This window comes from Natator depressus, chromosome 11 (assembly GCF_965152275.1).
Source record: "Natator depressus isolate rNatDep1 chromosome 11, rNatDep2.hap1, whole genome shotgun sequence".
Taxonomy (NCBI): domain Eukaryota; kingdom Metazoa; phylum Chordata; order Testudines; family Cheloniidae; genus Natator; species Natator depressus.
In genome coordinates, this window is record NC_134244.1 from 17492567 (window position 1) to 17507740 (window position 15174).

General features: G+C 40.2%; 1 protein-coding gene and 1 long non-coding RNA gene across 12 annotated transcripts in view; one reads left to right on the forward strand and one right to left on the reverse strand.

Annotated features, from left to right (window-relative positions):
* Positions 1-15174, reverse strand: part of NCKAP5 (NCK associated protein 5) — a 587437-nt gene that overhangs the window by 357615 nt on the left and 214648 nt on the right. For 9 of the 10 annotated variants that reach the window (XM_074967251.1, XM_074967241.1, XM_074967242.1 and 6 more), the window contains one exon: positions 13973-14046. The exons of the other annotated variant lie outside the window; for it this stretch is intronic. In XM_074967251.1, coding sequence (XP_074823352.1) covers positions 13973-14046 — 74 coding nt within the window. The remainder of the gene's footprint in view (positions 1-13972; positions 14047-15174) is intronic. 10 annotated transcript variants of the gene reach the window in all.
* The window catches only part of LOC141995822 (uncharacterized), a 33616-nt gene that overhangs the window by 8740 nt on the left and 9702 nt on the right, over positions 1-15174 (forward strand). The window lies entirely within an intron of this gene.

A 15174-nucleotide genomic window follows, 5' to 3' on the forward strand; every position in this document is an offset into this window, starting at 1 on the left:
AGCCAGTTAGTTGAGTTTCTTGCAGAAAGATAGTGAGCGTTTGCCAGTCTTGTTTGGGATCAGTGTCCAACTTCAGGATTAACAAGTGACAATGCACTTAACATTGGCCTCCGGTTTGTAGTGTGTGGTATCTCTTGCTTAAACAGAAAGTATGATGCGACAGCCATGTTGGTTCACATAAACTGAGTTATATCTCCAGCATTCTTAACAGCCTCATTAAGTACTTCTAAAATTTGCTTTGACAGTGACTGGCTTATAAGACTTTCTGCATGTTGATGCTGTCCAGAGGCATGGTGTTTTGAAGCCTTTTCATGTAGGTTGTCAGTATTGGCTTGGCTGATCAGTCTGGCAAATCAAGCTCCTCCACTTTTACTATGTAAATCCATGATATGCCCACATCTTGAATACTGTGTTCAGTTCTGGTCACCCCATATCAAAAAAGATATATTGGAATTGGAAAAGGTACAGAGAAGGGCAACAACAATGATTAGGGGTAGGGATTAAAAAGACTGAGACTTTTCAGCTTGGAAAAGAGACGACTAAGAAGGGATATGATAGAGGCCTATAAAATCTTGACTGATGTGGAGAAAGTTAATGAGGAAGTGTTATTTACCCCTTCACTTAACACAAGAACCAGGGGTCACCCAATGATATTAATAGGCAGCAGGTTTAAAACAAACAAAAGGAAGTATTTCTTCACACAATGTACAGTCAACCTGTGGAACTTTTTGCCAGGGATGTTGTGCAGGCCAAAATTATAACAGGGTTCAAAAAAGAACTAGATAAGTTCATGGAGGATAGGTCCATCAATGGCTATTAGGATGAGCAGGGATGCAACACCATGCTCTGTTCACCAGAAGCTGGGAATGGGCGACAGGGGATGGATCGCTCAATGATTGCCTGTTCTGTTCATTTCCTCTGGAGCACCTGGCATTTACCTCATTCAGAAGACAGGATACTGGGGTAGATGGACCACTGGTCTAACCCAATATGGCTGTTCTTACATAAAAATGAATTATAATAATAAAAAAGTTTAGTACAGAAACTCCCCAAGATAACAACCTCTTGAACTAGTGGCAATGTGAGATAACAACACTGGCAAATAATGCATTTTTAAAATGTTAGCCCCCTAGGAAACGTACATTTATATAAGTTTCCCAATCACAAATCTAGCATTCTGGAGCAAAGTCACTAAAATATAATCCAACAAACAAATGCTCCTTTGACATGTCCCTCCCTTCTCCCTCCACCACACTGTACTCATAGTTGGGAGCTGCGGGAGGTGGGGAGGGGCAAGGAAGAAGGCATCTTGCTCGTTCCTCCAACCACTCACTCTGGCTGCTCACCACTTGCTCTGGCTGCTCACTCTGGCCGATGTTGTTTGTCGTCCCACCATTTACTCCACTGCTCTGTCCCCAATGGCCCTGCACCATCACCTCCTGCTACCACCTGCCACTGTGACCTCTGCAAGTTGGTCTCTTGAGGTTCCACCCAGCTCTCAGTGAGGAACCTCACTGCTACTGCTGGCTGGGCAGTTTCTTCAACAGAAACACTGTCCCACAGCAGGTCTAAGTACTTAGACCTGATTATCAGTGAGTTCAGCTCTAGTGGTCACTTAAACCAAAAGACTCCCTACAGAGCCTAATCAGCTCTATCTTTAAACAGGGGAGAGAGGCAGATCAAATAGTGCCTGTGACTCTTAGGCAGAGCCCACACCACCAACCAAAACACCTGTGCCCCACCCTCTCTCTCCCCACTGGGATCTGGCATCCAACCCCCCTGCTTAGTGAGGTGAGTTCAGTTGAGGGTGCTTATTTTGTAATGAAAGAGGTACAGGAACTCAAGCAAATTTGTTACTTTCATAACTGATGTGGCAAGCCCAGAGGTCCCAGGGCTCAGCTCTGGCAAGTCGTAGCACAAATTAAGCACTGAGGGAGACACCCACCCCCCCGCCATTCAGGCAGGCTAAGCACAGTTCTGAAATAAGGATAACATTTGATTACCCCAGCATTCAATACTAAAGTGATTTGTAACCTGGCACCAGCCAAAATTGATCACTTAGACAACACAGCTCTGTCTGCCGGATACGTAGGAAGAGTAGGTGTGTTCATGTAAATACAGTCAGGTCCTGAAGCCTTTCCACCTACCCCCTGGCTCATCACTAGCTATCAGGGGAGAGCTCATTCAGACCTTGCTTACAAATCGTAATTTGAAATTATTAGGTTGGACAATGTAGCTGAAACAAATGCACTGACATTGTCATAAACAACAGCTGTATGAGAAAGCTAGTCTTTGTTCATACTTTTCAAACACATTATGCTTTCTCAGGTACACGTATTTTATCATATGCTGTATATCAGTGGTGGATGCGGCCCATTATGCTAATCCACTGGCAGGCCATGAGACAGTTTGTTTACATTGACCATCCACAGGCACAGCCACCCGCAGCTCCCAGTGGCTGCGGTTCACCATTCCCAGCCAATGGAAGCTGCAGGAAGCTGTGGCCAGCCCGTGCCGCTTCCCACAGCTTCCATTGGCCGGAAATGGCAAACCGCGGCCACTGGGAGCTGTGGGCGGCCATAATGCAGACCGTCAATGTAAACAAAATGTCTTGTGGCCCGCCAGTGGATTACCCTGATGGGCCGTGTGTGGCCTGCGGGCCGCAAGTTGCCAACCACTGCTGTATATGCTTTCAAAGTGTGTACTAATGTTTCAGTTTCTATTCAAATTTCCAACCAACAACTAAATTGGCAATACTGTATGTAACTGGTTGACCACTGGGTGTGGGGGGTGTTGGGAAATCCCTGCAGGCTAGCACTATGGCAGTGTAGACATTCAGGCTTGAGCTGGAGCTCAGGCTCTGAAGCCTGAGCACAGGGTAGTCTTCAGAACCCATGACCCAGCTCAAGGTGCAATGTCTACATACACCACTGTTTTTAGCACTGTAGTGTGAGCCCTAGTCTGTAGATCTGGGCTCTGAGATTTCCTGCTGTGTGTTGTAAAATGAAGTATAAACATACCCTTAGGTCTAGAAAATTTAAAAGTGCTACATATTATCAGTTTAGCTGATAACTAACCACATCCTCTAAGATGAGGCAGACAGGGCACAACACTGTGACTTGAAGGAAGGGATGTTCTTGAGGTTAAAGCACTGGACTGAAACCCAGGAGTTCTGAGTTCAATTCTTGATTTAGCCACAGATTTTCTGTATGAATTCGGTCACATATTCTCTTTATATGACTTAGTTGCTCATCTGTAAAATAGGCATACTACTATTCCCTTCCTCCTGCCCTTTGCCTATCTAGCTTGTGAGATCTTTGGGGCCAGGGTACATACACTGTCTCTCTCTGTAAGTATGAACATGGCCTAGCACAATGGGATCCTGATCTCAGATGTGATCTCTAGGTGCTACTTTAATGTAAATGATAATCAATAATAATGATGGAACAAACTTTATCAATGCTGGTGCAATATAAAATCAAACAGATATGCTAAGCTAGGTTATTGAATTTATCTTCTATAAATGAAGCCAGTTTGCAGGGAGAGATTGGTAGATCAAAGTCCTGTCTACCCAATGGCCTGGTAGCAGCAGTGCTAGCTTCTCCACATAGCTCAGAGAGTGTGATTCAATATAGCCTTGGAAGGGCTTTCTGGGTCCTTCTCCTCCTAGAGATGATTGAATTATTCTCCCTCCATGCTCGTTCAGTCATTGGCCTCCTTCTGAAATGGTGACAAAGGGTGCCATGAGGCGGTGCAAAATTTGATGGTGACCAGAAAGGCGGCCTTGTAGATCCTATTGAATTAGTGTTAATGACTTATAGCTTGCAGAGGAAAAACTGGGCTGCACTGGGCTCTCCAACTTATTTCATAAGTTACTTGAGTAAAATGACTAATTTAGGATATTTCCTCAAAGAATTCCAAAGACAATAACACATCTAAGTTCATGGTAGACAATACACATGCTTTTCTGCAATCCTATTCTCACTTTTATGTATTCTCTCCCCACATGACAAGAAAGAAAAAAAAAAGCCACTTGAGATAAACCTGTCACTGAAGTTTCCACAGACTTAGCCTATCTGCCACACATATTTCTATACTATACTACAATATAATAGGCTGTTTATATAGGTCCAGATTCTGATTCTTTTACACTTATAAATCTAGGGTAATTCCACTGGGTTTAATGGAATTATTCAGATTTACACCAGCATAACTGAGACCAGAATCCATCCCACATGCTTTATATGTAAGAGAGAGTATGTACGTTTAAAGAAAAGGAATACTTGTGGCACCTTAGAGACTAACCAATTTATTTGAGCATAAGCTTTCGTGAGCTACAGCTCACTTCATCGGTAGCTCACTTCATCTGTAGCTCACGAAGGCTTATGCTCAAATAAATTGGTTAGTCTCGAAGGTGCCACAAGTACTCCTTTTCTTTTTGCGAATACAGACTAACACAGCTGCTACTCTGAAACCTGTACATTTAAAGATACACTTGTTTTATCTGAGGCTTAGACTACATAATTATTCAAGATCTTGGGTCAGGTCCTGTCACTCACTGTTCCTTGATCAATGGGACTATTTGAGGAGTAAAGTACAGTTCAGCATAAAAAAAGTATGGCAAAAGATAGCCATTAGTGAGAATGGAGAAACAAACATTTCTATGTGCTATTTTGTATTTAATTTTCACTTGCCTTGAAATAAGTTTGGAGAGCATTTTATTTTTTAAAAAAGAGCTTGCTAACCTGACAGAAGCCTCACAAGCTCAACATGTAATGCAGCATCTACATGCATTGTAAATTGTCGTTAATGACCTGATTCAGTACCAGAACCCAAAGCTGAGACAGATTTTCAGATTAGCATGTGCTCCAATATTTTTCCAAAGGGGACATTCCTCTTTGTAGACCTACATTTCACCCATGCAGTGATACAGTTGTATATATATACATGCTGTGCCTAGTGCCCTCCAACTGAACCACAGTGCATAGTTCAGGAGACCCAGACAATAACCATCTGCCTTAAACAGATGGGATCAGGTAAAATGAATTCCCAAATTCTTCTAACCCTAAATACCAACTAAAGAAAGAAGCCCATCTGAATACACAAAAAGTTCATTTTTATAAAAATGTAAAATAAATAGTGAACCATTCCAAGATTATACATTTCATTTCTCAGCATATAAATGGGGAGCATTCACTCTGGGCTGTTCATACATTTTACATTTAACAGACATCCATATGTCAAGTAGACCTTCCACACTCTTCCCGGCTGGAGTTTTCTTCTTTCAACTGAGTAGGGAACATTTATGATCTTTATTCCGCCAAATAAATCTAAGGAATATATTTTGCTCAAGGCCTCTATTTTTTAATTTCAGAAATGAATCAATTCATGGTTCAGGCAGTCTTGTTATTAAGACAGCCATACATCTGTGCAAAAAAACCCCAACCTAATTCATTATACAATTTTCTTAAAATATTTTTAGATTAAGCACTGGCTAATTTCTTTAGTTTTAGAATTGTGAACATATGGAACAATTACATAGTGTTCTTAAGCTCTTTCTGTCAAATTTAACATTTTAAACTGGGATTGTATAGTATACATACAGAGCAATTTGATGATATGGAAAATATTTTGTACAGAGAAAGCTCAAAATCCCTTTCCTAATGACTTAAATACTTCACTCCTTATTCAGGCAAAACTCCAGTTGACACTGCCATCAGCCTTCCCTGAGTGAGGAGTGCTGGACAAGATCTACAGTCTTTTAGAAATTAATATTTGCTTTGCATGTATTGTGTAATGATCATAGCCACTGCCTCATATTTCTTATGTACTACAGAACATCAAGCTGTGCTTTGTTAAAATAAGTAAAATTAATTTAGAAAACGCTCCATCAAAACAAGTATAATTTACTGTAAAAATTTCTTGTTGGTTTAAAGAGAGATATTAATTTCTTAATCTGATACAGTAGTTGCACTTAAGTAAATGACTAACCCGGTAGCAATTTTTTATCAGTTTGTGAGATATTTCCTCTATATACAGTACACGAAGGAACACTGATACAATAGTACCATCTTTTGAATAGGTGCTAACTTTTCAAAAGGTATCCACTGTAATGTTGTTAGTTTAAATGTGATTTAAGTGGTACTTTGAGACAAATAATATTAATATTAAACAAGCACTGAACTGTTTTTCCTTACCCCCTTTAGCCAATACGTAAGCATTCTAGTCTTCTTCATCAGACTAATGTTGTTTAAAGAGTTCATGTTTATGTACTGTATAGGATCTGTGTAGTTTGGTACATTTGTAATCTTTAACCCATTACCTATTTAGTGCGGTCACTGAATTTATTTTTACAGTCTCCTATTGTGTGTCTTGCTTTTCAGAGAGCTGTCCCCTTTAATGTATATCTCAATAGGAGAATGGATTATCTCACTGCATTCTGTGATCTCTTAGGTCATACAATAAGATGTAGCCAATAAAATGCCTCCTTTTTCTATCTGCCAGTTATCCACAATACCGACCTAACTAGTTTAAAATCATGGAGAAGACCCTTTTTAAAATTGTGGTATGACACAGGGCTTTGTACCAGAGATTGAAAGGAAGAACACCTGCTTAATTCACAGATAATGCAATAGTAGTGCTTTTTAATGACCTAGTGGCTACATATTCCCTGTTCATTGAATCATCCAAATTTACTCTGATCTAGAGAAATATACATTTGATCAAATATTAGACATGTTCTCAAAAGACTTTCCCTCTCAAGCCCACATTTCAAATGCTGGTTCATGGAAGAAATGAGTTCACATAATAAATAAAGCATATGGTGTATTTTAGGACTGAGGCATTATCAGCTGTGTTGGAAAAAAACCTGCAAGATTTGTCTGCTCTGTAAGTTTCATTCAATCAAGTTCTGTTAGTTCATTACTATAATGAACCACAGAAACCACACAAAATGTAAGTAGAAAAAAATGTTATTTAATTATTTTAATTGGCAGCTACCCAGATAATGCAAATGAATACCAAGAGCCAAATTCTGCCCTCAGTTACAGTCTCACACCTCACTGCAGGATTGTAAAGGTTTCCCTTAAAAAAAAGGAATGTGTCAGTGTTTGTACCACATGATCTTCAGATTTACAAATCTAATGGGTTCTCAGATTTAGCACTGTCCTGGACTTGAAGGAACATGGCTATTAAATAATTTGACAAAAACAAGCAACTTAGGTATATGTGCCTGGCATCTTAAAATTGCATTTTATTCTGTCTTTATCCACTGGCAGGTGTTGGAAGCATGAGTAGGTAGAATACTGAGCCACTAACACATAAGAACAAAAATGGCCATAATGGGTCAGACCAATGGTCCATCTAGCCCAGTATCCTGTCTTCCGACAATGGCCAATGCCAGGTGTTTCATAGGGAATGAACAGAACAGAGCTATTTATCGAATGATCAATCCCCTGTTGTCCAGTCCCAGCTTCTGGCAGTCAGAGGTTTACGAACACACCGAGCATGGTGTTGTGTCCCTGACCATCTTGGCTAATAGCCATTAATGGACCTATCTTCCATGAACTTATCTAATTCTTTTTGAACCCAGTTATACTTTTGGCCTTCTCAACATCCCCGGCAATGAGTTTCACAGGTTGCCTGTGTGTTTTGTGAAGAAGTACTTACTTACGTTTGTTTTAAAGCTGCTGCCTATTAATTTCATTGGGTGACTCCTAGGGCTGGATTAACTGTCCTGTGGGCCCGGGGCTAATAGATTTTGTGGGGCCTCTGGGAGTTTGAAGTGGGGGAGTGGGCTCAAGGCTGTGGCAGGGGATTGGGGTGCAGGAGGGGGTGCAGCTTCAGCTGGGGGGGGCCTCTGGGGTGGGGACAGGGATGGGACGGGGGTTAGGGTGCAGCAGGAGGTTCGGGGTGTGGGCTCTGGGTGGGAGTTTGGGTACAGGAGGCGCTCAGGGCTGGGACAGGGGGTTGGGATGCAGGTGGGGGTGTGAAGTCTGGGAAGGAGTTTGGGTGCAGGAGGGGGCTACATGCTAGGTAGGGGGTTGGGATGCAGGAGGGGGTGCGGGGTGCAGGCTCCGGCTGGGAGGCGCTTACCTCGGGTGGCTCCTGGTCGGCGGCACAGGATCCTTGCCTGCCCTGGCTCCACGTTGCTCTGCTCCCCAGTGTGGCCAGCATGTGCAGCCCCTAGGCAGAGATACCTGGCCAACGGGACCTGTGGAGCTGGTGCCAGGGGCGGGGACAGTGCTCAGAGATTCCCTGAATGCCCCTCGCCTAGGGGCCACAGGAGCACATCGGCGAGCTGGCACTCGTGGCTCCATCCCCCCGGGGGGTGGGGCTCAGAGGCTCAGGGACCAGTGTCCAGCCCATGGCACAGATAAAAAGAAGCAGCGGGCCTCATTCCCCAGCCTCCTTAGCCCGCCGCCCTAGGCTGCAGCCCCTAAAGCCCCTGCATTAATCAAGCCCTGGTGACCCCTACCTCTTGTGTTAAATGAAGAGGTAAAAAACACTTCCTTATTCAATTTCTCCTCACCAATCATGGTTTTGTAGACCTCTATCATATCCCCCCCTTAGTCATCTTTTTACTAAGGTGAACAATCCCAGTCTTTTTAATCTCTCCTCATATGGAGACAGCGGAGAGGAGAGCTTTGCATTTCTTTGCGAAGATCTCTGCCAGATGACCAAGGGGCAACAATGATGGATTCCAAAGGAAATCCCATTCAACATCACTGGCTGGAAGATATAGCTATCATTTGGAAATCTTACAGGAAGACTTAAAGTGGGATTAAAATTATGAAGATCCCCAAGATTCTGTCTGCTTTAATGTTAGTTCTACTCAGCCAAGCTACAGGGAGACCCCACAGGAAAAGAAATGTGTGCGGAGTATGCCTTTGTTCTGTTGCTACAGCATTAGATATTTTTGTCAAAGCCTGCCCTGCCTTAACATCAGACAGTACACAGGGTTTTCCATTTGTTTGCCATGCATCATATTCCCAAAAGATTAGTCCTTTTCTAGTCAAGCAGTTTAAAACGAATCACGGTTGTTATTTTAATCTGCGTTCACCATTAAGAATTCTTGCAGAGCAATTTTACTTGTTACCAATTAAGATCTCCCAGTGGAAGTTTATGATTACAGCAAAAGCAACCTGATGAATACTTGGCACCTCCTTAGTTTACAAGCATTCAACCCATGAGCATAGAGACGTGCTAATACTTTAGATGAAAGCATAGCAAAGTTATTTAAGAAAGCCTCTTTTTTAAAACTTGTACTTAGAAAAATGTCATGGAGTCCATATACTGTCTCTCTCTCCATCTCTCAGGGTTTTACATCACTGTAGTATATATGTTTGGCTTTTGTTTTGTTTCCTGATTGTACTCTCTGTGAAGTCTAGAACATCCCAACACTACCAAAAATTCTGGGACCAAGGTCCAATCCTGGTTCCATTGAAGTCACTAATAAAATTCTCTGGGACGTTAGCGGGAACAAGAGCAGACCCTTTTATACCTGGAAAAGCATACTATCTTCAATACCAATTCTTTTTTCTGTTAAGGGAAAAAGTGAACTACAATGTCAATAATTTAAAATTAAGATCTACTGTTGCAATCATTACATTGATGTTACTGAGGCAAACCTCCCCACTGAGCAAAGACTGCAGGAGCAAACCCTTACTTTTCCAATTATTTCTTCATATTATTCTGCCCTTAAAATTATATAGAGTAAATAAAATTTAGCCAAATATGAAACAGCACTGGTTGACTACGTGAGAAAAAACCAGTGCAGAGAAAAAAATCTTTTCTGTCCAAACTTTTGATACTATTTATAGGACCATGATGGAGTGGGAGGGGGGAATAAACCCTAAAATAATCCCAAATGTTCCAGTGCATGTTGATCTACTGAGACAAATTCATTACTGTGTAACCACTAAAATAGCTTCAATGGAGTTACATCAGCATTGAATTTGCGTTACTGTCTGTTCTTTTCCCAAATAAGCCAGAGAAAAGCAAAAACAAAACAAAAAACCATAAAGATTTATAAAAAAAAAAAAAAAAAGAAACCCCACCTCAAAAAATAAGATTCCAGGGTTGTCGCTGTGTGTGTCACTCTGAAGACTATGATGTCCGTAGCATCACTGTGAAGCCATGGAATCAGCGATAAGCATGGTGGAGGGCTTTTTTTGTTCAGCATACCACCAGACTGAATCGTCACCGGGTTTTGCGATCTGTTACCATCCAATTTTTAAGTTCTCAGTCCTTCTGATTTATGAATTACACCTATGCAGTTGATGTAGTCCCGTTTCAAACAGGACTGCGTTTACGCACCCTAGGTACCTTTTAGAGCACGCCAACAGGGCCTACAGGAGGCAGTTAGTGCACAGCTCTTTAGAGGACCCTACTCGTCCCACCCTTTCAGTCCAGGCTCAGAGTTCAGGGACCAGTTCTCACATGCCCCAGCAGCACAACTGCCCCCGACTCCAGGGCCCAGGTAGGTTACCCAGATGACCAGGCATTTTCTACTTTTTTCCCCCTTCTAAGGCCCACTTGCCCCAAAGTTCACCCGCTACCTCTGCAAGCAGCACACACTATGACCCCATACATACATAGCTCCTCTCCACAGCATATACTGCTCATTCAGCACCTGCACAAATCAACACAACTCTCCCAGCACAACAACACAATCAGCACACACAGAAACCTCAAGCATCACACTGAAGAATGTCTGAGTCAGTGTGAAGAGCTGGAAACAGCTACAAGGATGATAGTTTTTGTTTAGAATATCACCAGGTTCAATCATGACTTGGATTCACAGTCTGTTACTGTGTAATTTTTAAGTTCCCAGATATTTTTGTCTTTTTTTACGCACGTGACTTTACAAATTACACCTGAGTGACAGCGTGGGCTTTCAGCTACTAGTGTGTGAGTGTGTGTATGTATCTTGTTTCAGACAGTGAATTTCTACCTTTATTGCTGTCTTAATTCTTCATATAACAATAAGCCCTCTAAGGTTCTTAGCGTAAGAAAACCGTGGTGGTCACAAACAGCTGTACTTTCAGACACTGCTGAGGTAGCTGTGCTTATGCTTCTGAAGTTCTTTAGAAACTGAAAATCTGGAGGTCTATTATAGTAGCATGCTATGAAACATGACCTAAACATAACCGGTCCTCTTGGGAGTATGATTACAGCAATAAATTTCTATGTTCCACAACAGATGGCTATGCCACATGAAGAAAGTAAAATATATCAAGCTCTGTAAAATGAGAAGAAAAAGAAATTTCTGCTCCCACATCTAATTAAGTGCCTTTTAGTTTGCTGTTGTACATGTGGTACCGTAGACATTCTATAGGAGCACCCTACCATCAGTTTTAGTCTCTTCTGTCTCAGACTGATTGCTATAAATTAGCCCAGACTGTAAGTAATGTTGAAGGAGCTAAATGTTCAGAATTTGTATCTGTCTTTTTTTATTAGCTAGCCTAGAGTAAACTGGGGGCTATTGTTCAATGTCAGGTTCAATGCCCAATGACCCAATAGGTTAAAATTGTGGCAGCCACAAATCAAGGGCATAATGAAGTCTAAGAAGTGGTCTATGCTGATTTATTAGGGCATCTGTCTGACTCTAGACAATCTAGTACTGCTCTTGTATAGCATGAGCTATTCCCATGATCCTGAGCATATTACAGATTTCTCTCTTTTAAAACTACAATAAAGCATTCAAGATAGTCTATCGAAACCAGAGAGGATTTTTTTATAGTATTCATTGTCATTCTTAAGTTTTTATCCCAATGTTACTCTGTAAATAATAATAAAAAGAAAGTGCTGCCTTTAACTCTGCAAAGAACATTCAGTTTTCAGTACTAGCTGAATGTCAGTTCTCAATTCAATAAAGTCCTTATATATTTGCTGGTTTTCAAGGAGTTTTTCCATTTTCTTTATTCTACTATTCATTTCCATTTATTCACCATATTATTATTCAGATATAATGCTACTGTTAACCTTCATTCTTAATCAAATGCATTTTACTGAATACTGTAATTTTACATGAAAACCCTTGTCTCTTCTGGTATAATAATTCAATTTTAAAAGAAAATGGGAACTAAATGTCCATAAACTTTTGTAGTCTAGCTTTAAATGAGGCTAACCCCATGTCAAAAATGTTATTTTAATCCCATTTTATATCCCAGAGGACAGGAATGTTCATCAGAGCTATATCAAGCAATGTGAAAATCCATCTTTTTTGAGTATACAGGGTTTTCAACTGAAAAATCATAAGAACTTAATTATTCCTCTCCTGAGATCAGATCTGAGGTGCATTGGTTTAACTAATTTGAGAAAATTAAATTATACTTGTCTGCAAACTTAATGGAGGACTTCTCAGATTCATGAACCTTCTACATGCAGCAAGAAAAAATAATCAAATATTGCATACAAAAATATACGGATGGTAAATATTCCATCAGTTTCATCCCTGGTATAATTCCAGTGACTTCCCAGTAGAGTTACGTCAGATATTAAATTTGGCCCCTATACCTATAAAAATGTGAGATAATGGATGCTCAGAAATTGTACAGTGAACTGCAAAGTGTTTTCCTATAGCTACTTAGTTATCACATGTAATGTGTAACAACTACAAATCTACATAAATAAAAAAACTGGTGTAATTTCACAGACTAATAAAAATCTGATCAAATAAGTTATCCACTTATAGAGGGAATAAGTCATCTAAAGTTAAATAGGATTTGTTGAGACCAAAAAAAAAAAAATCAGAGAAAAAGCCTTTTGAGATGTTTGTACCATTTCTCACCAGGGCAGCCCTGGGATAACCTGCAGAGCACAATTCTTCAGAAACAACAATACAGCACCAGAACCATTCATGTTGCAAGTTGTCACTTTTATGAATGACATTTCCATAACTTTAGAGAGATGCAAAAAATGCACAGTAGTATGGCTTACATAATGGGGATGGGCCATGGAATCTGGCATCATTGGGAATGCTTCAGTAAAACCATCCAAGTAAGGCTATCCAATCAAGTTGCAGGCACACATAGGGAAAATGTATTTAGAATTGAATAGCTACTTTATTGCAGCAGAACTAGGTGAACTGATAACTTATGAGTAGATTACATTTTCTAAGGCAAACACATGCAAGGGAATTTTCAAAGTTCTGCATCCAACTTGCCTAAGCACGCAGAATTCAATGGGATTTTCAAGTGCTCGTGTACATTTCTCAGTTGATAAAGGTGGAGCAGAAATCCCCACTAGGTATATATTAGCATATGTAAATCATCACTTTATAGATATGCAAATTGGGTCTGGACATCCAGTGGTAATGATGTGAAAGCAGGAGATATGGAAAATACTTACTAGAGCATCAAGACTGCCTCTTTTTCATTGAAGAGACAAGGTGGGTGAGGTAATATCTTCTATAGGACCAACTGCTGTTGGTGAGAGAGACAACCTTTCATTGCAGCAGGCTTGTTAACCATTGCTAGTTTGGGTTTTAAAACTCTGAATGTCTTATGTTGCCATGTTATCACCACTTCATGGTCACTTATGTTTCTTCCTTTCACATTCCATTTGAAAGAGACCCCCATATTCAAGGAGACCAAACTGCCTGGTTCACCCACTCCAGTGAAACTGACAATAATTCTAAGCAGGCATAAGCGTAGCAAATACTTGGAAAACAGAGTATTTCCACACACAGGGATACCTGCAGACATATTTAACAATCTTGACAGGCCACGGCTATGATTCCACTGCTAGAGTGACGACTTTCTGTGTGGTGCACTGTTGAGTTATTTCATCTGTGGTAAAAGTCATGTGAGAGTTTAATATTTGTGGGTGGGTATTTTTGGGTTACATCTCAACAGAAGTGCAGATTTGGAAGTTCAACACCTGTCCATCTTATCTAAAGTCAGCAGCAAAAACTATGGAATATCATCTCTCTTTCCAAAACAAATATATGCATATAAATTGCACTTGCCTCCATAGGTTCCAGCGTTGCTCTTCTAGCTGAGTTACTAAATGCTCTATGTATTTATTTGAGTCCATATATTCCTAAAAAGAAAAGGATCAAAATATTTTTTCATATATATATTTATATTTATGTATTTATTATAACATTTGTAAAATGTTGATTAACTAACAGAGATACTATGTGAGGGTTAAGGACGAAATGGAAACCTACAACACATAAAACTTACATTGACATAAAAAAGCAACATTAATGGAGGCTTATATTCGAGCCAGAAGAGCCCTTTATAAAGCCAATTGTTATATGCAGAAATTATTGGGGAAAATGCATACGTGTCATGGTAGGCCATGGTATGTATATGCATGCACCTGCACATTATGTCCAGAATTCTCCTCCAAGTCTCTTGGTGGTAGATTTTTGGTCAGAGTTGGGGTGGATAATGTTTTCTCTTCAGGTCTTGTGGTTTCTGACATAAATCTATGTCTGCTGGGCAACCATGATTTGACCCAAATGTTTATTTTGTTGCTTGCATCACAGTTTGGAAAAATATTACCTCAAACACTGAATTTGAATATCAAACCAATTCAGCTCCAGGATCCTTTTTCAGTTCAACTTTTTCAGGTGCGGTAACGTATGATATTATCAGCCACACGAAAGCTACTGTACTTTTCATCAGGTGGAATTTCAGATACAGAACAAAAATCACTGATCAATTATTTTTCTATTGCTGAAAGAATCTTGTCTGTTCTTTAAAGAAATAATTTATTTCTCTAGAGAAACACTTACTTCAGCAATAGAAAAATAACTTTCCAGGATGAAAGTAACTCTAGAGTGATACTTATATAAAATGTTTCAGAAAGATCCCACAGAATAACATATAGCATAATATGCTGTGTTATTATGGCAGTGGCTTCAGTACAGCCATAGTACTTTTAATTTAACAGACTATCAACAATATCAGAGGTGTAGCCATGTTAGTCTGTATCCACAAAAACAATGAGGAGTCTGGTGGCACCTTAAAGACTAACAGATTTACTTGGTTTTTACATAAGTTTTTGTGGGTAAAAAAAACACTTCTTCAGAGGCATGGAGTGATCTGGTTTCTGTAATTTTCACTCCACACCTCTGAACAAGTGTTTTTTTACCCACAAAAGCTTATGCCCTAATAAATCTGTTAGTCTTTAAGGTGCCACCAGACTCCTCATTGTTTT